At 37.7% G+C, this 21,967-nt stretch overlaps 1 protein-coding gene across 3 annotated transcripts in view; it reads right to left on the bottom strand.

Moving 5' to 3' along the window:
* Positions 1–21,967, bottom strand: part of Ubr5 (ubiquitin protein ligase E3 component n-recognin 5) — a 123,520-nt gene that overhangs the window by 3,881 nt on the left and 97,672 nt on the right. For 2 of the 3 annotated variants that reach the window (XM_042672946.1, XM_042672948.1), the window contains exons 40-57: positions 21,671–21,882; positions 19,258–19,488; positions 18,498–18,571; positions 17,081–17,253; positions 16,878–16,991; positions 15,806–16,026; positions 14,143–14,263; positions 13,955–14,053; positions 12,262–12,505; positions 10,589–10,700; positions 9,889–10,033; positions 8,719–8,849; positions 6,615–6,675; positions 5,068–5,243; positions 4,294–4,378; positions 3,080–3,235; positions 2,243–2,356; positions 686–830 (exon numbers count right to left, since the gene is read on the bottom strand). In XM_042672946.1, coding sequence (XP_042528880.1) covers positions 686–830; positions 2,243–2,356; positions 3,080–3,235; positions 4,294–4,378; positions 5,068–5,243; positions 6,615–6,675; positions 8,719–8,849; positions 9,889–10,033; positions 10,589–10,700; positions 12,262–12,505; positions 13,955–14,053; positions 14,143–14,263; positions 15,806–16,026; positions 16,878–16,991; positions 17,081–17,253; positions 18,498–18,571; positions 19,258–19,488; positions 21,671–21,882 — 2,614 coding nt within the window. The remainder of the gene's footprint in view (positions 1–685; positions 831–2,242; positions 2,357–3,079; positions 3,236–4,293; positions 4,379–5,067; positions 5,244–6,614; positions 6,676–8,718; positions 8,850–9,888; positions 10,034–10,588; positions 10,701–12,261; positions 12,506–13,954; positions 14,054–14,142; positions 14,264–15,805; positions 16,027–16,877; positions 16,992–17,080; positions 17,254–18,497; positions 18,572–19,257; positions 19,489–21,670; positions 21,883–21,967) is intronic. The other variant, XM_042672947.1, reaches the window with a different exon arrangement.

Below are 21,967 nucleotides of genomic sequence, written 5' to 3'. Positions count from 1 at the left end.
CCCATGGACTTTCCTGCCCAGGCTGGCTTTAAACCACTATCCTCAGATCTCTGCCTCCTGAGTAGCTAGGATGATGGGCGTGAGCCACCGGTGCCCAACCCACATGGCTTTTTATGTTTTTTAGAGTGTGTTTAGGGAACTTTTCTTTGGAGGTAAGTTTCTGCTAATATTTAGACAAGACTGATTGCCTCAGCCTCCCCAGTGGTATGATTCCAAGAACACATGACAAAACCTGACTAAACTTGAAAACTAGAAAAAAAATTAAGCAAGCAGGGCTGGGAAGGTGGCCCAGTGGTAGAGCGCTTGCCTTGCATGCATGAGGCTCTGGGTTCAATTCCTCAGCACCACATAAGCAGAAAAAAAAAAGCTGGAAGTGGTGCTGTGACTCAAGTGGTAGAGTGCTAGCCTTGAGCTAAAGAGCTGAGGGATAGCGTCCAGGCCCAGAGTTCAGGCGACATGACCGGACCCCCCCACCTCAAAAAAAAAATTAAGCAAAGATTTAATAACATCATGCTAAGCAAAATATTAGTTCAATCATAATTTTAAAATAATGTAATTCCTTCAAATCTCTGAGTAACAGAGTATATTTCCAAAGCCTTATAAATAGATCTAAGAACTAAAAATGCAAAAAATACCCACTACACTCTCATTATTTCTTAGGTAAACATTTAAAGAAGTTTCCTACCTGATTCATCATTGAAAGATGTAAAGCTGATCAGCATTTGTACATTAACTTCACCACAGCCATTTACCAGAAGCCTAAAATCTTCTGCTGTTAAATCTTCTAATGAATTTTTCGGAAGCACATCTAGTAGACCTTTCCTCATTGCCTAAAGAATTTCAAAATTTCCCCTTTTAGTACAGTGAATCCACACATTACATTATTTGAAAACCAACATATAATTTTACTTCTCATTTTAATCATAGAAAAGTCAGCTTTGTATTCTGAATTTCCTATTAACAGATTTTTGAGAGAAAGGAGGAAGACAGTAAAGAAAATAATTCAGGGGCTGGGAATGTGGCTCAGTGGTAGAGTGTTTGCATGAAGCCCTGAGTTTGATTCTGAGTGTTTGCCACATAAACAGAAAAAGTCAGAAGTGGCGCTGTGGCTCAAGTGGTAGAGTGCTAGCCTTGAGCAAAAGAAGCTCAGGGACAGTGCCTAGGCTCTGAGTTCAAGCCCCCGGAACTTGGCAAAAAATAAATAATAATAACAATGCATAGTGAATTATGTTAGATTTTTAAAAAAGTAGTATATACTAGCAGTTAACTGAAATTATTTAAAAATTATGTTAATAAGAAACATGGTAGTGATTAAGTTTTAATTTGTCAAAAGTCCTATCATGAAAGTCAAAGTATGATAATGACACTAATCCTCTCAGACTCAAACTCCAGAGAGAAATTAAATATCATGTGCCAGAAATTATTCCATGTAAATTGCATGCATAAATTCATTTAATCTTATACTGATCTTGAAGAGGAGGGAACCAGGCCCAAAGTAATTAGCTAGCATCATATATAGACAGAGGGTAGAACAATGACTGGAACCCCAGGACTACAATAATTATCCAGCATAGGAATCAGAAATACAGGGCTGAGAAGGTGGCTCAGTGGTAGAGTGTTTGCCTTGTATGCATGATGCTCTGGTTTGATTCCTCAGAACCACATAAACAGAAGTGACGTTGTGGCTCAAGTGGTAGAGCTGAAGAGCTGAGGGGACAGCGTCCAAACCCAGAGTTCAAGCCCCATGACCAACCCTCCCAAAAAAACAAACAAACAAACAAAAAAACCCATATAAGCAGAAAAAGCCAGAAGTGGTGCTGCTGTGGGATCAAGTGGTAGAGCACTAGCCTTGAGCTGAAGAGCTGAGGGACAGCTCCCAGGCCCAGAGTTCAGGCCCCATGATGGGAAGAAGAAAAAAAGAAGAAAAAGAAAAAACAACAAGAAGAAGAAAAAACAAACAAGCAAAGGCCATTCTAGGGAAAGATATCATCTCAAACAAAAAAATGGAGTGTGGTGCTCTGCACCTTCATTGCAGTCTAGGCTGGGCATGTGTGTGTGTGCGCGTGTGTGCAGAGGAAGGGACCACAACACCATAAGACCTTACCTGTAAAATGGAAAGGAAAAAAAAAAAAAAGAAGAAGAATCAGAAATACTTCAAAAGCTAACACAGCAGGCCTGATGTTGCATTTTAGACTACATGACTGATTCTTGGTTAATGTCTCTCCTAAGAATAAACACTTACATGCAATGGCTGTTCTGCTACTACCAACATCCTGTGCTCGGCATATTTCCTCACATATTCATACACATTCTGAGGAGTAACTGGGATATTCACACCATTAGGAATGAGTTCAACCTGTGAAAAATTCAGTGACATTTAAAGCAATTTTATCAAAGTAATAATTAACAGTTGAAAAACTATTTCTAAGGCTAGGAAGGTGCCTCAGTGGTGTGCTTGCCTTGCATACAGAGGCCCTGGGTTCAATTCCTCAGCACCACATAAGCAGAATAAGCCGGAAGTGGTGCTGTGGCTCAAAGTGCTACCCTTGAGCTGAAGAGCTGAGGGACAGCGCCCAGGCCCAGAGTTCAAGCCCCACAACCGACCAAAACAAAGCAAACAAACAAAAAAAACCCCAAAACTCTACTTCTTTGAATTTTAATATTTAAAGGCAAGTATTAGACATATAAACATCTTAGGCTCAAGTAAAATATCCCTTTCTTTTTCTCAGTTTATCTCACTCTATTTTTTTTTTTTTTTGGGGGGGGGGGGAGGGCACCTGGTTGTAGGTCTTGAACTCTGGGCCTGGGTGCTGTCCCTCAGCTCTTCAGCCGAAGGCAAGTGCTCTACCACTTGAGCCACAACCCCACTTCTGGTTTTCTCATGGACATTCCTGCCTGGGCTTGGCTTTGAACCATTATCCTCAGATCTCAGCCTCCTGAGTAGCTAGGATTACAGGCGTGAGCCACCGGTACCTGGCTTTCTCTTTATTAATCTTAACACACTCACTCTTAAGTGTATAACTAGACTTTCTATGTAAAACTAGCTTAACAGATTAATACAGAATCAGAAACTCCATACCTGTCCTCCACCCTCTTCTTTACACAGGTCAATTGCAAATGCCAAATCCATGGCTGAGAAAACAGCATCAGCATCTGAGCTCTGAGAAGCAAGGATTAGCTGTCGCAAACTCTCATACATCACAGGGTCAAAAAAAGCAAAATCATGCCAGTTGACCTAGAAAAGTAAGCATATGAAATTTAATTATAAAAGAGAAAAATTTGCTCACTCAAAATTTCTTGCTATAGAATTAGATATGTGACTCAAGTGGTAGAACGCCAGCAGAACAAGATAGCTGAGCAAGCAACAAGGTTCTGTTCAAACCCTGGCCTGGCAATAAAATTAAAAAAAGAAGGAAGAATTTCCCACTATATAAAAACTGCTATAAAGGGGTAGAATTTAGTAAATCTTTAGATCTTAAATACATTTTTAGAACCAAAGTATAAAATAGTATTTTTTTTTGCCCGGATGCTGGTGAGTCACACCTGTAATCCTAGCTACTTAAGAAGCTAAGATGTGAGGATTGCGGTTTGAGGCCAGCTCTGTCAGGCTTCAGATAAGAGTCCTTGAGACTCTTACCTCCAATAAACCACTCAGAAAGAGCTCTAACCTTGAGCAAAAAGAAGTTCAGGGTCGCACCCAAGCCTCAGGATTGGGGCTGGGGGAATTTTTAAGCTGGGCCAGTGGCTCACCAAGTAAGACTAGCTATTGGGGAAGACAGAAGTTCAAGGCTAGCCTGAACAGAAGTCTGTGAGACTCAACCTCAAATTATCTAGCATAAAGCCAGGCTAAAGATCTCACTGGAGTGACAGTACTACATAAAGAAGTTTTCTTATGGGTATACACAATAGTACCTCCTATAATTCCAGTGTACATTCAGCAAACTTAAGAAAGAGGATCAATAATTTCAGGCCTACCAACAAACATATATTATAAAAGCATAACAGATAAGTGTATGTATGTATGCCAGTACTGAGGCTTGAATTCAGGGCCTGGGAACTATCTTAAGGTTTTGGGTTTTTTATTTTTTTTTTGCTCAAAGATAGTACTCTATACTAACAGAAATGTAAAACCAACCCAGATAGTCTTCACTGATAAGCTTCACCGATACTTTACCTACATCATTAAGTGGAGGAAAACTATTTTATGAATAATGACTCTAATTCGTAAAACTATACAGTATTATTTATAAAAGAAAAAAATTATAATTATCCAATTGTGCTTATTAAACTTACTTTTCTTCCAAGCAATACTTTAATTACATGTCTATTTAATGTAATAGGACAAAGTTCATTTTGCAGCAGACATAGTCCAAGAATCCTAAAAGTAAAATAAGAATAAGACTTAAATTCAAAGATAATAGTAGAATACATATAAAAACATGAATATATTTTTGTCAGGAGTGGTAGCACGTGCCTGTAACACAGCACTGGGGAGTTGAGGCAGGAGGATCATAAGAGGTTAGTGCCTAGGCTACAAGACAGTCTCAAAAAAAAGGGGAAAAAAAAAAACAAACAACAAAGGCAAGCACAGGTGATACACAGCTTAATCCTAATTTTTCAGGAGGCTGAGATCTAAAGACCATGGTTGGAAGTCAGCCCAGGCAGGGAATCCTGTAAAACTCTTACCTGCAATTAAACCATCAAAAGGCCAGAAATGGAAATGAGGCTCCAGTGGTAGTACACTAGCCTTGAGCAAAGAAACTTGGGGGGGAGGGGGGAGGAGGAACCCTCAGGACTGATAGACATGTACACATGCAGAAAAAAAAAGGACAACAAAAACAAACAAACCTACCCCGACCACCAACAAAAACACCCACACACTAAAAATAAAACAAGGTATTTTAGAAAAGTCTCATTCAACTGTTTTTTGTTGTTGTTTTGTTTTAAAATTTAGGGGCTACAAGAGCAGCAGGTAGCTAAGGGAATGGTAGGTAGACAAAGTCCTATGTCCAGTCTCTAAACCAACTCACCCCCCACAAATATAAACATTAAGATTAGTTATTTTACCTGCCAATGTTTCTAAAACAGTTCAACCTTGCTTCTGTGTTTTTGCCAGGCCTTGGAGTATAAAATCCTCTTTTTCCAGGTTGGTAAAACAAAGGGGCATTGTCATCACCATCATCTGTATCATCTAAATCCATATCTACTACACTTCGACTAGAGCCATGACGCTTTCGGTTTTCCTAATAACAAAATATCAGAGATTCCAAGTTTCTTTTTTTTCCCCTTACATTAAATTACATGTACTGGTTCTCAAAATTATTCAAAGGCAAAGAAATACTCATTACTTAAACATATGTATATGTATACTAAAGATAAGCTTTTACTGTTTCAAAACTATATACAATCTTTAAAACTATGTTCCACAACATAAGAAGTTTAGCTTTCAAGTTCTGGCTGTCTTCAAATGAGATAAAGTAACAAAGAATTAGCTTTACCTTGCTGCTTGCAAAGATGTCACGTCAGTCCACCATTTTTCAAGTTCTGACTACCTTATCTATCTCCATATACTACCATTTACTTTTCAGAACTCACAGGCAATCCCTTTGTATCTATTTTTCAGATTAGAATTTTAGTTGTAATCAATGAAAGAGGGTTCAATTAGTTGGGTTTGCTTCTCTTGGCTGGCATAGAAGGTTCTCCAGTACCTTAATAATTAACGCATGAAGCCAGGTGCCTAGCTACTCAGGAGGCTGAGAGATCTGAGGACAGCGGTTCAACACCAGCCCAGGCAATAAAGTCCTGAGACTCTTATCTCCAATTAATCACCAGAAAACCAGAAGTGGTGCTCTGGCTCAAAGTGGCAAAGCATTAGCCTTGAGCTAAAGAGCTCAAAGACAGCGCCCAGGTCCAGAGTTCAAGCCCCATGACTGATGAAAAAATAAAGAAAATAAATTTTAAAAAATTAGTGCATGAGCTATATGCCCTAAAAGAGCTCCCTTAGGCTGGAATATGGCTTAGTGGTAGAGTACTTGACTAGCATGCATGAAGCCCTGGGTTTGATTCCTCAATACCACATACATAGAAAAAGCAGAAAGTGGCATTGTGGCTCAAGTGGTAGGGTGCTAGCCTTGAGCAAAAGAAGCCCAGGGAGGGCTGGGAAGGTGGCTCAGTGGTAGAGTGCTTGCCTTGCATGCATGAGACCCTGGGTTCGATTTCTCAGCACCACATAAGCAAAAAGAAAAAAGCCGGAAGTGGCGCTGTGGCTCAAGTGGTGGAACACTAGCCTTGAGCTGAAGAGCTGAGGGACAGCGCCCAGGCCCAGAGTTCAGGCCCATGACTGACAAACTGACAAAAAAAAAAAAAAAAAAATCAAAACAAAAAAACAAAAAAGCAGCCCAGGGATAGTGCCCAGGCTGAGTTTAAGCCCCAGGTGTGTATAATTATCATATGCTTCTTTGATTCTTTTTTGATACTATAATCATGAATTTTATTTACAAAGGCATAATTACTTCCTAAATGCTGTTTTCCTCCCCTCAATCTTTTTTGAATTTCCTAAGGCTCTAAGTTCTTCTAAGTCCTTGTTAACATGTATAAAGCACAAAACATCTTACCTGTACCTTTTCTGAGGAGTCTAATAATCCAAGATCCAAGATACTATCAGCACCATTTTCCCTAAAAAAACAAAGCCCCTTTAAATTCCAAATATGCCTACAATTTTATACAGAAAACACATTAATAGGAATTTGTGACAATTTATAAATGCATTTAAGTCTTGAAGTTAGCAAACATCTAGGGTCAAGTATTTGTATAACACTGGAATTCCTTCAGTAATATATATTTTTAAAACTTGTAAGCTGGGGGCTGGGAAGTTGGCTCAGTGGTAGAGCGTTTGCCTTGCATGCCTGAGGCCCTGGGATCGATTCCTCAGCACCACATAAGCAAAAAGAAAAAAGCCGGAAGTGGTGCTGTGGCTCAAGTGGTGGAGTGCTAGCCTTGAGCTGAAGAGCTGAGGGACAGCACCCAGGCCCAGAGTTCAGGCCCCATGACCGGACCCCCCCAAAAAAACAAACAAACAAACTTGTAAGCTGGGGTTTTTAATACATATTTTTAAAGCCCACAAGCTCCTAGCACTACGGAGCCTAGGTTACACAGTGAATGTGAGTTTAAGGCCAGCCTGCCCTACACAGCATGGCTATCTCAAAAATAAACCAAATTTACTTAAAATACTATCAGATGTTATGTCTGATTCAAGGTAATGAACTAAGAGGCTACTTGACAATACAAAACTCAGCAGAAAAATGTTCAAGAAGCAATCACAACAAGAATCAAATTCTCTAATAATTCTAGCACATTAGAATTCTAGAATACTTCATAATTCTAGAATACTTCATAATACACATGATAGCAGTACATTTTATGAGTTATAATGTAATGTAAAATATACATGTATAATGTGTATATATGTATAACAAAGTAATGCTAAACTAGAAATACATGCATATATTTACAAAAATGTTTGTATTGAAAAGCCACTTTCTCATTACTGTGGTGGCACATTCGTACAATCTCAAAAGTTCTGGGCCAGTCTAGACTATACAAAGTTCTAAGTCAACCTGGGCTAGTTTAGCAAACATCATCTCAAAACAAGAACAAAAAACATATTCTTCTAAGCTTTTTCTGTATTGGACCAAACTCTCAGCTCAAGAGAGGAAATAATAGCTTGAGAGAAACAAATACACATGCATAAAAAGTCCAGGGGAAAAAAAAGTAGTAAGAATCAATGGACAGAGCTGGGAAGGTGGCTCAGTGGTAGAGCGCTTGCCTTGCATGCATGAGGCCCTGGGTTCGATTCCTCAGCACCACATAAGCAAAAAGAAAAAAGCAGGAAGTGACGCTGTGGCTCAAGTGGTAGAGCGCTAGCTTTGAGCTGAAGAGCTGAGGGACAGCGGCCAGGCCCAGAGTTCAGGCCCCACAACTGGACCAAAAAACAAAAAAGAATCAATGGACAAAAAGTCTTTAGTTTGAACCATTCAAAGGTTCTCAAAGTGGCTATTCCAATTTTAGCCTCATTTGTGTACCTCTAGGAGTCCATCTAATCTCATTCCCTATAGAAATTTTCATCTAGGAATAACAATAGAATGCTTGTCTACCACATATAAGGCCCTAGGTTCAACTCCCATTCACTACAAATATATCCTTCTAAAAAAAAAAATCAACATTTTGCAGCTACAAACTAAAAGAGTAAAGTAAATCCAGGACAGAAGCCAGAAGGAAGTATAGCATACCTTCCTATTATCTTGGGGAAAAAAGGGTAAATAATTTAATCGTTAGATACTTTCAGACTTTACATTTAAAGCAAACCAAAACCTGAATACTTACAAGGTAAGTCTGAAGGCCTAAAAGAAAGTTCATACTACAGCCAAGAATTTAAGGGATTATAGCCCAAGATACTTTAAGTATAAAATATGGACTCTTAGTTACTAGGGTATTCTGGTAGAGAATTTGAGATGCTCACATTTCAAGCCATTTCTAAATGTCATACCTTTTTAAGAGTCTTTAAGTGCTAAGACTATCACTCTAGAACAAATTCTCTAATTTACATATCTTAAGTCACCAGTTTAAAAGCAAAAAAGTAGTATACTTTATGACATAAAATTTAGGATATGATGGCACACACAACCTAAAATTAGCTGGTGTCCCAATTGCACACATTACCGTCCATGCGCAATGATGAGTTCCATGGCCTCATCTACTCTTGCTCTCAGAGAATCTTCACTTGCTAGAAGGAGCAGCAGCTGAGCTGGGGATAATTCCAACAACATGCCAGTGATTTTACTTGCAAATGCCTGTAAATGTTAAGCAAATGTTACTCTCTCTAGTCAGAAATTGCTAGTCAAAACCTAGAATCAGGGAGGAATGTAAAAAGCTCAAATAAAAAAACAATGTTTTTTTTTTTCTTGAACTAAGAAGATATTTTATGAAATATAAACTTCATTACAGAGAACTTATGCAATGCATAGTTCATGCACTTCCAGTCTTATGTGAGCCAGTTATTGTGTCTGTTGTGACAAGTCTTGTTAGGGTGTTTTAATCATGAGTAAATATACACACACTCAATTTCCACTTTTTTTCTGTACACAAGACAGTGAGAAACATCTTTTTCATTTAAAGTATAAAAAAATAAAGGAAGAAGGTGGGTGCAGGTGGCTCACACCTGTAATCCTAGCTACGCAGGAGGCTGAGATCTGAAAATCTGTTCAAAGCAGGAAAGTCTGTGAGACTCTTATCTCCAATAAACCACTAGAAAACTGGAAATGCCACTGTGGCTCTAGGGATAGAGAACTCACCTTGAGCTGAAGAGCACAGGGACAGCCCAAGCCCAGAGTTCAAACCCCGCGACCGGGTATGGGGGGGAATCTTACAGAGCACTCAAAATAAAAATCTTCCTACATGCTTGTAATCCTAGCTACTCAGGAGGCTGAGATCTGAGAATCTGTTCAAAGCTAGCCCAGGCAGAAAAGTCCATCAGACTCTTACATACAATAAACTACTCAGAAAAAGCAGAAGTGGCACAGTAGCTCACTAGCCTTGGGCAAAAGAAGCTAAAGAACACTGTCCAAAAGCCCTGAGTTCTAGCCCGAGGACTTGCAAAATAAACAAAGCACAGTTCCACTTTTATACAAAAGGAAATTCACTAGGCAGAATGGAGACAATGACCCAGCTAAACGAAGATGAAGGAAAAATCCTATCTCTATGCTGTTTTCCTGCAGTAAACGAAACATTCCTTCCTAAACATGCTTGTTATTGCAAAGCTAAACAATGTGACTGTGAGCAGCTCAAAGTTTATTTTCCCAAATAAGAGGTAGCTAAGTGTACAGTGCATACAGGCTGCATTGCTTGCACACGGGGATAAAGCCTCTCTCCAAGTGCCTGCCGATGTGCGGGTAGAGGATCGGGATCATCGCTAGGATTCCCTTCAGAGGCAGGTCGGAAGGGCCGGGTGTCAATAGAAAGCTGTCTTCTAAAGTCTCTGTAAGAGAAAGAAAGCTTTAATGATTTTGTTTCCTTTGAACAGCACACTTAGAACAAATGTAGAAACTGGAGCATACAGATTGTTGCAGATTAGTACCAAGATGGTATGACATCAAAGAGATGTTTGGAAAATAAAAATTAGTTCAATTTTGTCACTTAAATCTATAAATGTGTACTCTGACTTGATTCTGGTAATAGTAGTACTGGTAGTGAAGAGAATACCCATAATTCCTGGAAATGTTGGCCAACAAAAAATCAGAAGGTTTAAATACCAATTTGCCACAATTATATAAGCAAAAGAGTAATACAAAGGCAGTAAAAATGTCAACAATTTGGAATGTCAGTGGGTAAATGAAATGGCAACATGATTTCAAGTGGTTCTGAGTTATTAGTAACAACTACTTAGACTATACTAAGTTACTATACATATGTCCAAACATTAAAACTTTCACTGTCTACAGAACAGTCCATAATTATGACTTTGTAATTTTTAACAAGACTATGTCCAATTGACCAAAATGTTCATATTCAATAGAACAGAAAATTACCATACCTATCCCGGTCTCTTCGAGAACCTGCTCGCAAGCCACTACTCCTCCTCATTTCCCTTTCTCTTTCCCGTTCCCGATCTCTCTCTCCTCTGTTCCTTAATCTCTGCATTAAACCTAGAAAAGATAAAATATCATTTAAATATATTCAAATATAACTGTGCATGACCCTTAAAATCATTTTCCTAGACAATCTGTTGTTACCATTGTCTTCATCCCATTCTCTATTTGTTTTCTGTTTGGCAAATTGCAAGTGACTCCTGAGAATGTATCTGGCACATACATCATAGGTTCACTTCAGTGATTTTGTTAAATGTAATTTTCCCTTATGTCAAGGCTATGAAATATATAGCTTACAGGCTGTGTTATTTTCACTATAAATAACACTACGATTTCTCATGTGGTTAATCATTCAAATATCTTCTCCGTTCTGGGGCTGGAAACTGTGATGAACACCTATAATCCCTGCTATTCAGGAAGTCAACACTGGAGGATTGAAGTTTGAAAACAGCTCAAAGAAAAAAAGATGGGTATCTCAACCAGTGATTATAGTATGATGATTCATACCTGTAAACCCTATGAGACCCTGAAACATTATTTTATTTTATAATATAATAATATTATATATTATTATAATAAATAAAGCACAAGGGACTGGAGAATGGCTTAAGTGGTTAAGAGTACCAGCAAAGTCTAGTCTAAGACCCTGACGTTCAGAACACCAGTACTGCCAAACAATAAATATCTTCTCTAGTCCTTGTTTTTGGCATTATATCATGAGCTACCAAGATTGTTAGCAATTATGCATAATCCTCCTGAGTAGCTAAGATTATAGGCTAGAGCCACCAGTGCCCAACCTATTTAAATGACTAAACTCAAGGCAGAGTATAATTTCCTAAAAGTCTGAAATCTGTATGACTGTCCATGTTTTCTCACCCAAATCTGTGAAATCTACTTTTACTATAAAACTTAGTCAAATGGTAAAAATGATGCTAAAAGGCATTTTACCCTTTATCCTTTTTATAACCTCTTTAGCATTCATACCAATGGTTTATAGATCCCAGTGAGATATAGGATAACCTAGGTAAAATTCAGGGTGTTTTTAATGTCTATAAACTTCTTGTCTTCTAATTATAAGGCTGACAATCTTTTGACTCTACTTGATATAAATCACCAATTATCTCCTAAAACTTATCATTTCCACAAACTATTAACTGTGCTAACTGTAATTTGGAGATTATTAACTATAATATATTATAATCACAAAGGGCTGGTTCTAGTAAGTTCATAGGTTTATACTCTCCAGCATGGGGTAACTGGTTTTTAGAATGAATTGTAACTTTCTTATCTCACTGGGGCTGGTACAAAGTTTGTAAACCTTATTTATGATAACCTATCTTGAGACCTTATTCTATTCTCAAATGCAGAGGTAGAGGGAACACTGTAATATTCTCATGGAATTTTTATCCTACCCCATATATCTATAACAACCTGCCACCCACAAATAAGAAACTGAGATGAAAACTAGTTCAATTACAAACATTTATTAAATCAATCTAGAACAAAATTATATAAGAACTATAAATGTATATAAAATTTTCCCACTGCAGACATATACTAATGTTTATCGTTGCTTTTATTATTAAAAAAATTTTAATCAACGTTTTGATATACTTACTTGTGTGGGTACCTTTGTTGGCATTTTGAATACAATCTAGATTTGGCAATTTTTCATTCGACAAAAATGCTTGTGCAATGGCTGTATAAAAACTTCGTGCTACACCACTGCCCTCTCCTGGTTCATCCTTAAATGTGACTTTTACTCTGTGGACAGCCATTGGTGTAGTGGCACATCTTCGACCAAAGTGATTATTAAGCTGCCTCATAGTCTGCTGAATGAGAAGATCTCGATCTCGATCAACCTATTAAAACATGCCAAAAGTTAGTAAATTCAGTGCTAGAAACCATAAATTTTGGTGAAATATCTAAAAATAAAGGGGCTAGGCACAGTGATATACACCTATAATTCTAGGTATAGATGAGGAAATCCCAGGTAGAAGGGCCAGTATCAAGGCTCAAGGCTAGCCAGGATAATAAATTTAGCAAGACTCTTATCTCAAAATTCAAGCAGGTAGATGAGGTGTGGCCCATAAGAGCCTCTGTTTAGCAAGCTCTAGGCCCTAAATTCAAACTCCAGCACCATACTGTCTCCCCCCCAAGAAAAGACAATGCATTTCATCTCTTATTAGGGAATTATGATGATCACGGGTCAACACCAACCTGGGCAAAAAGTTTGTGAGACTCCTTCAATCAATAAAAGCAGGGCACAGTCGCATATACCTATCATCTAGCTATGTGGGAAGTGTAAATAGGAGAGGAGAGTAGCATTGGCCAGCTCAGGAACAGATGTGTGACCTTATCCTAAAATTAAAAGTGCTAGGGTGTGGCTCAAGTTGTAATGTCCATGACTAACAAGGACAAAGCTGAGTTCAAACCTTAGAGTCAACCAAAAACAAAACCAAAAGTTTGTAGGGAAAAAAGCTGTATATGATAGTGCATTTGTATAATCCCTGCTATGCAGGACATAGAGATAAAAGGATTATAATTTGAAAAATATAAGCACCCTATCTCTTGAGTTATGTCTCCAGTCCAGTATTTTACAGATTAATTGGAGAGTCCCAAGACTTTTGAGCTGGGGCTGGCTTTGAACTATAATCCTCCATGTCCCAGCCTCTTGAGTAGCTATAAATACAGGCATGTGCTGTAAAAACATTGTAAAAGAATTAAGATATATAGAAGTATTCTCTAACTCTCCAATTAAAACAAAAAGTCTAGAAACAAATACAAACACAGCAGCAATGTGTAACTAAGAGCCATATCTTAATCTAAATTTTTCTTCTTATTGTCAAGGTGATGTACAAAGGGATTAGTTATATAAGTAAGGTAATACGTGCATTTCTTGTCTAACTTGTTACTCCTTTTAATCTAAATCTGATGATTATCCTTTCTTGTAGGTGCTTCACACCTACAATCCTAGTTACTCAGGAGGCTGAGATCTGAGGATCATGGTTCAAAGCCAGCCCAGGCAGAAATATTCATGAGACTCTTATCTCTAAGATCAAAAAGCCAAAAGTAGAGGTGAGGCTTAAGTAAGCTGGCAGAGCACTAGCCTTGAGTGAAAAAAGCCAAGTACGTGTACAAGCCCTGAATTCAAGCTCCAGTACTAACATCAAAAATAAAAATCCATTTTTGAAAATTTTGAAAATTAAAATTATGACCATCTCTAAAATAGATTTCTTGTTATTCTGCAAACTTTCGCATTTAAAATGGCATCCTATAAGTATTACATAAGAAAATCTAAATACCTTTACCTCTAGTGATAAGTCTCTTGACTGCTGGTTTCTCAGTTTTTCCATTTCTCTACGGAATTTTGATTCTTTTACTTCAAAACCACCCAATTCAGTTAGGATCTTAAAAAAAAAAAAAAAAGCCCAACCAAATAAATTATTGTCTGAAAAATGGTTCTATCAGATAAAATTCTAAAGTGCACAGTACTTACTGATCCTGGTTCTGCTCCAACATCTTCCATGAATACTCTACCAAACAATTCCAAAGAAAGACGCCAACGTCCTAGCAACATATCATGGGAAATAACCATTCCCATGAAGCTACACTGCGGTCTGTAAAAATAATGTCAGTTTATGAAATGTTAACCCCTCTGTACAACACCTTTAATACCAATAACATTATGTTTCTAATAAACATTTCTATAGCCACTTATTCCTATAACCTCAGCATGTTGCCTATGTTCAAATTTCATCTTATATCCTCTTCTAAAAGTCCCATTTCCAGCTTTACTTAGACAATTTTTTTTTGGGGGGGGTGGGGGGGAGTCAGTTGTGGGCCCTGAACTCTGGACCTGGGCACTGTCACTCAGCTCTTCATCTTAAGGCAAGCACTCTACCACTGAGCACCCTCCCAGCCCAGTTAGACAATTCTTGAATCCCCTTTATGACATTCCTTGCCAGAATTTCCATTTCCTAAATATATCTCCATCAATGATGTTCAACTCAAATTCCACATGGCCTAAAGACAGTGTCAATTCCTCTTGATTTTTCTTTTCTATTAGTACCATTTATTTCCCTACAACAGGTGTGAAGCAGTTTTTCTTCCCCCTTGTCTAGAGCAATAAAACCCCATGTTGACTTTCTCTTCCTTTGTTATTTCCTTTCCATCCCTATCTTCAACTCCATTTTTGTCACTAACTAGAATAAGTAACAGCTTTCCAATTGGTCTTCCTACCTTTAATTCTTCTCTCCAATTTGTTCCCACACATTAAGAGCCAATTTAGCTCAAAACATACTGCCCCAGAATACAGAAACTATCTCCTGCCTTATGTTTGTTAGACAACGTACACACCGTGTATCTTATTTTTGTTAGCTTTTTTACACCTTCTAAACAAGTATTTTTCCCCACTAGTTAGCTCATTAACTTGCAGATACCAAAGAAGAAATATTGTAAAGCATGGTCATTAGGGTAAAAAGTATGGCCATTACCAATATTAAGACATAATATGTGTAAATTCTCATTTAGTAGCAAAATTCAACTTTACTAAGAAAATTACCATATGTACACAAGACAAAGGAACCCAAATATGAATTAATATATTTAGAAAATACTAGTCTGTCTTAGCTGAGTGACCAGAACAGGTTTATAGTCTGGCATTTTGGTGTGAGTATATATACATGTACACACATACACGTATACACACATATTTATATATACACGTACACATACATGTATATACGTATATATACACGTGTATACGTATATATACACGTGTATGTATACATGTATATATCTGTACGTGTGTGTGTGTGTGTGTGTGTGTGTATTTTGCCAATCCTGGACTCTGTCCCGGAGTCTCTTTGTGCTGTTTATGTAATACTGAGGAATGCATGCTAGACAAGCACTCTACCACTAAGCCACATTCCCAGCTCCATGTTCCTATATTTTAAGACAGTATATTAAACATTAAAAACAAAGTTTTAGAACTTTTCAAAAAAAGTTTTAGAAATGTTATTCAACTACAAAACTGTCATAAAATCTAAGTCCACAAAATTTATAGTTTCTACATAAGGGTTTTCTAAATACAACTTCCTAAAAGAAGCACAATAGCAGTAAGCAATAAAGGAGGAACAGTACTTTCATTTAGTGAGTACCTGAAAGATGTGAGAGGTGGTCCTTCACTTTCAGTAAGACCTATTTCTGCCAGTAAACTACTTTTCAGTTGTGCAGCAAGATCATGAGCCGATGGGCCTGGTTTTGAATTCTCAGCTTCTTCTGCCTGCATGTTCTGTTCTTCTCCTTCCTTTTTTTGCCGATTTTGCATGTTCATTACATTTTTCAGATTGGCAGCATAAGACATTTTAGTTGGAAGAACCTATCAATTTTATGTTTAAAAGTTACAAACGAAAAAAATCATTAAGATTTTGTTTTCAATTCAGTATAGGCCAAGTCTCCACAGAAATCACGTTAAATAATTTACTCCCCCTTTTGCAAGTTTTTGCTATAGAGCCAGCAAATCCCCTGGCAAGCCACCCATTCCAGTGCACTCATCACAGCAGTCTTAAGGAATCTAAAACATACATGGGCCACTTAAGTCCCTAATATATTTCTAGTGTTTTTAATATTGGATTCCCTCTTACTGTTTAATATTAAAAAATTTATTCACTTACGTTTCTTCTGCCCCTGCTTTTTTAAAGTATTATCTTTAAAAAAAGCTTAAGAGTTTAATTTGAGGCTCTCAAGTAACACCTATATCTCTAGATGTTAACACCGAACTTGGCTGTATGGCAAAAGACATGCCCATGTAAAATTTATCCCTTCAAAGCCTCAATTTCTCACTCATAAAACTAGGATAATTATGTTTTCTACTCAACATGGCTAGAAAGATAAAGAGAGTATTCAGGACACAGTGTCACCAGGAACTGTTGAATACCATTGATGCTTATCTACCCCTATCACTGATTCATTCATTTAGCAAAAGTCAAACAAATTTTAAGCTCAAATTATGTATGCTCATATGTATAAAAAAAGCATATACATACATATGAACATCTGAATTTTCAGCATCATAAAATAATTAACTTTGTGAACCAAAGTACATAATAAAGCTGCTTTTATGGAGCAAGTTAATGATAGCGATGGACAAATATTTTCTGTTAATTTCTACAAATCTAAATGTTGGGACCAGTTCTCATTAATAAATATTAAACTGAGGTATTATCTTACCTCAAGGCAATTTCTGTCCATTGTAACCTCCATTAAGCACTTCCCACTACTGGCAGATGAGGAATAAAGACCCTGACTTGGACGGCCAAAAAGGTCCTCCTTTCTAGCATTTGGCTGGAAGTGTAACAAGAGATATTCTAGTTACATTGAAGACTCTATAAAGAATGTCAGAAAAAAAAAGTCTTAAAAATAGTTCCGTTCACCTGTAGCAGGTGTGGTTGATCAGCCAACGGGATGGCTTCAGCCAAAGGCACTTCAAATGGATTTGGAGGTATACACCCAAGGAACGTCATAGAGTCTGAACGTCGGAAAAATGGATGGTTCTGGCCAGTTTCTGCAGGAACAGAGTCATCATCCTTATCATTCAAAGTAGCACCTAAACATAGAAAGATAGAATGTTTAAGAAATTTTATTAGCGAAGAGTATTATTAACTGTCAAATCCAGAACTCCTGGTGTCTTTCAAATATGTCAATGTACTCAAGACCAATAATCCAAAATACTATTTTCTGGGGGTACAGGGGGGGTTTGCTGGCTTTTTTTTTTTTTTTTTGGCCAGTCCTGGTACTTGAACTCAGGGCCTGAGCACTGTCCCTGAGCTTCTTTTTGCTCAAGGCTAGCACTCTACCACTTAAGCCACAGCGCTACTTCTGGCATTTTCTATGTATGTGATACTAAGGAATCAAACCCAGGACTTCATGCATGCTAGGCAAGCACTCTACCATTAAACCACAATCCCAGCCACAATACTGATATTTTTAAGTGATAATTCCAAATATGGCAGCTTAATATTGTTACAGTGTTAAATTTTATGCTATATCAAAACAACAACAAAAGTAAAAACAAATATGACTCCTCCCTATATTGGCATGTGCCATATCCTTCCTTCATGTTATCTAGAGTTGAAGCAGAATAACAGGGCATATTCAGTACCCTATCACTGACTAGTCCAAGAGAAGATAACCTCCAGAAGCTTAACTCTAATCATTTACTTTCCACATTAACTCATGTATCCCAATAGCAGTCAACACACCAGCATCAACTCTTCTTTATGAAAGAGAACTTTGGTATGGCTTAGTGTGCTGTAAGAATAATAAGCTATGGCCAACTTTTCAAAAGGGTTATTAGATCAACTGTCGTTAAGAGGATGAGGAAGTGGAGCTGTGGCTCAAGTGTCAGAGTACTAGCCTTGAGCAAAAAGCTCAAGGACAGCACTTCAGCTGTACATATACACACAAAAAAAACCCTTATGAGATTATGCATTATCTATTAATGAGTTCTTATAGTCACTGACATTAACAAATGCTTTTTCTAAGACTATAAATTTAGTGCCCAAATAATACTTAAGGAATCAAAAGTATAAAACTAAGAGAAACGCAAATGAAGGATAAAGGAGAAAAACAATGACTATTGAGACTTTTTTTTTAACATTAACTCATCCTTAATTATGAGATGTATATTACAAAGGTACTTAAGGAAAAATAGAAAGGTAAGAAATGGGACATAGAGAAGAAAAGAGAAATTCCCACCCAGACAGAAACTAATGAAGTTAAAAAGCTTGAAGGGAAAATACTGAGGCAGCCAGTTCTTGAAGTAGGTTAGCAGATTTTCTGTGCACTAACTTTGATTGGTGTCATCATCGTTTTCATGTTCTGAATCTTCATTATCAATACCCAGTTCCAAAAGTTCTCGTGTCCTTTGAAAAGACAAATGAGTCACTTTAAATCAAGTATTAAATCTGGTCAAAAAGTTAGGTGAATGGTAGGTAATAAAAAAAAAAAAAAACCACTGAAGTCACTTTAGTATCTAGGCAGTATCTAACACTGATTATGTTCAGGTACTAATAAATGGTGGACTGATCTGCCTAATGTATTTCACTAATAGGCTGAACAGAAATAAAAATCAAACAAGAAATAGTGTCTAGGGGTTGAGAAGGTGGCTCAGTGGTAGAGTGCTTGCCTTGCATGCATGAGGCCTTGGGTTCGATTCCTCAGCACCACATAAGCAGAAAAAGCCAGAAGTGGCACTGTGGCTCAAGTGTTAGAGCGCTAGCCTTGAGATGAAGAGCTGAGGGACAGAGTTTAGGTCCCACGACTGACTAAAAAAAAAAGAAAAGAAATAGTGTCTACACAAACTCTTACAGAAAATGTGATACTTAAAAGTCAAAGTATTTTAAGTATGAGGCCAAACTGGATTCTTAAATTTCAGTGAATTGTGACATAGAAACGTGGGACAAACTAGGCCTACTTCCCCCACATGAAATGTTCCTGTAGTGTATCTTTCCTGCAGTGTGTATTCCTTACTCCCAAATCTGACCATTTACTTAGAGACCACACCAATCAAGTACTTCTTAAAACAATTTCATGCCAAGAATGAAAATACCTTTTGCGTTCTAGCTGAGGAGTATCCAATGTTGTTTGCTGATTCATTGCTTTAATCCAATATATAAGGGCTTGAAAAACATATGCCACATGCTTCAATGAGCAAACATCCAAAACTGGAAGAACATCAGAATGCTCGTCATTATGAGACCGCATTAAAGAAAGAGCATAATTAAGGAAGTCTCCTCGAGCAGACATCATTCCTTGACGGGCACTAAGCAATGTGGCACGTCTACAGAAGCAAAAAGAAATAAAGATGTTTATTAAGAAACACATTATGAAGTATATCAGTATCATAAATGAAATATTTAGAACTGAGAGTATTCATTGAGCATGTGGTCCTACTTAGAAATGTAAGCACTGTCTATGGTTTACAGCCCCATGCTTTTGTCTAGGCATAAAATTCTAGGATCCTCTGCAGTAGCATAAAGAACTTTAGCCCTTAAGAGTGATTCTCAAACTTCAAGGTCTATCAAAATCACCTGGAGAGCCTATTTAAAGTATTTGAGGAAAAAAAAAAAAAAAGAACCTCGGGGAAGGTAGGGAGGGAGGGGATGGTAGGGGGAAAACAATGGAGGGGGGTAACAATGTTCAAGAGGAAGTGTACTCATTACCTCACTCATGTAACTGTAACCCTCTGTATAGTATCTTTACAATAATAAAAAAAATAAAAAATAAAAAAAATGAAGTATTTGAGGGGCTGGGAAGTTGGCTCAGTGGTAGAGTGCTTGCCTTGCATGCATGAGGCCCTGGATTCGATTCCTCAGCACCACATAAGCAGAAAAAGCTGGAAGTGGCACTGTGGCTCAAGTGGTAGAGCGCTAGCCTTGAGCTGAAGAGCTGAGGGACAGCACTCAGGCCCAGAGTTCAGGCCCCACGACCAACAACAACAAAAAAATAGTAATAAAAAAATAAAGTATTTGCAGGTGTAAGCATTAACAAAGAATTGGCATTTCTAATAAGTTATTATTATGTAAGACTGATGCTGTTCTAGGGACTACATTTGAGAATCAGTGTCATATTTGACAATGAAAACACAAACAACAGAGATACACAAGCTGGAGTTTATCATAATCAAAAACCCTACCACTACCAAGAAAAGGAAAAGATAACCCACAGAATGAGATGATAATTTAAAAAATCATACACTTGATTAGAGTTTTGTATTCAAAATATAGAAAACTCATGCAATTCAACATATAATCAACTATCAGTTCCACAAGTGGGCAATTTACCCGAAAGGACTAAAAATGTGTACCCATACAAAAACCTGTAATACAAATGCAAATCAGAACATTATAAACAATAGTGAAAAGGTAGACATAATCTACAGGTACATCAATTGATGAATGAAAAAATCATAGTAATCCATACAATGAAGTAATCAGAAATAGTGGAGTTACTAATGTTTGGGTAATCCCTGGTTCTGCTTACTTGTAATTATGTAGAAAGAACAAAAATAATAAAGATAAATATTTTAACTATCATTCAACAGGAAAGGGAAAGTAGGAAAAATATAAATTAAGAAATAAATAAATTGGTAATCACACATATTTTTCCCCTTCCTGAGTACAAAGTAAAATTACAGTCAAAATAAATCTTTCCATGATTACTGCATGCCTAATACAGGTGGGGAAGGAACAGGGAAGAATGATGTATAAGGAGACAACGCTAATAACTGTAATAGCAATAATATGAATGGATTATTTAAGCATGTTTTGGATTGCCAGTCACAGGTGGCTCATGGCTGTAATCCTAGTTACTCAGGAGGCTGAGATCTGATGATCAGAGCTCGAAGCCAGCTGAGCATGACAGTCTATCTCTAATTAACTACAAAAAAGCCAAAAATGCAACTGTGGCTCAAATGTTAGAGTGCTTTGAACAAAAAAAGAGCTCAGGGACAGTCCCCAAGTGGAGAAATCAAGCCCTGGGACCAAACACCTAAAATTAAAACAAAACAAACAACATCTTAGCCAGGCACTGGTGGCTAATGCCTATAATCCTAGCTACTCAGGAGACAGAGATCTGAGGATCATGGTTCAAAGCCAGCCTTGGGCAGGGAAGGTCATGAGACTTATCTCCAATAAACCACTCAGAAAACTGCAAGTGCTGCTGTGGCTCAAGTGTAGAATGCTTGCCTTGAACTGAAGGGCTGAGGGACACAGCGCCTAGGCACAGAGTTCTACCACTTAAGCCACAGCGCTACTTCCAGCTTTTTTCTTTTTGCTTATGTGGTGCTGAGGAATCGAACCCAGGGCCTCATGCATGCAAGGCAAGCGCTCTACCACTGAGCCACCTTCCCAGCCCCTCACTTCGTTCTTTACAAGAAGATGAGATCAAATGTTAATAGCAACTAAAAAACTGGAACTTTCTAGGATACTCTCCTCGACACAGTAATCTAAAGAATTGCATACCGTCTTCCTTCAAGGGTTCGTAAGCTAGCCTCTTCGCGTGCAGTCATTCTCTCTCTTCGGGCTGAATTCTGAGAAGCATGAAGAGGATGGTTTGGATGTCCGGGGTCACCAGCAGATGCTAATGCAGAACCGTAACGTAATTGAGCTTCAGTAGAATCCATAATACTGACCATCCAGTTCCAGGTGGGAATAAGCTTTTCTTCTACGTAGTTCTATGAAGATCAAACTAAAATAGTTAAAACTATCCAAAGAGAGCTAAATTTAGTATGTCTTAACATTTATAATTTTAAATACCCA

The sequence above is a fragment of the Dipodomys spectabilis genome, unplaced genomic scaffold (assembly GCF_019054845.1).
Source record: "Dipodomys spectabilis isolate Male_0828 unplaced genomic scaffold, ASM1905484v1 ptg000783l, whole genome shotgun sequence".
Classification (NCBI taxonomy): domain Eukaryota; kingdom Metazoa; phylum Chordata; class Mammalia; order Rodentia; family Heteromyidae; genus Dipodomys; species Dipodomys spectabilis.
The sequence above is the reverse complement of the archived record's forward strand: the minus strand, read 5'-3'. Positions and strand labels throughout refer to the sequence as shown.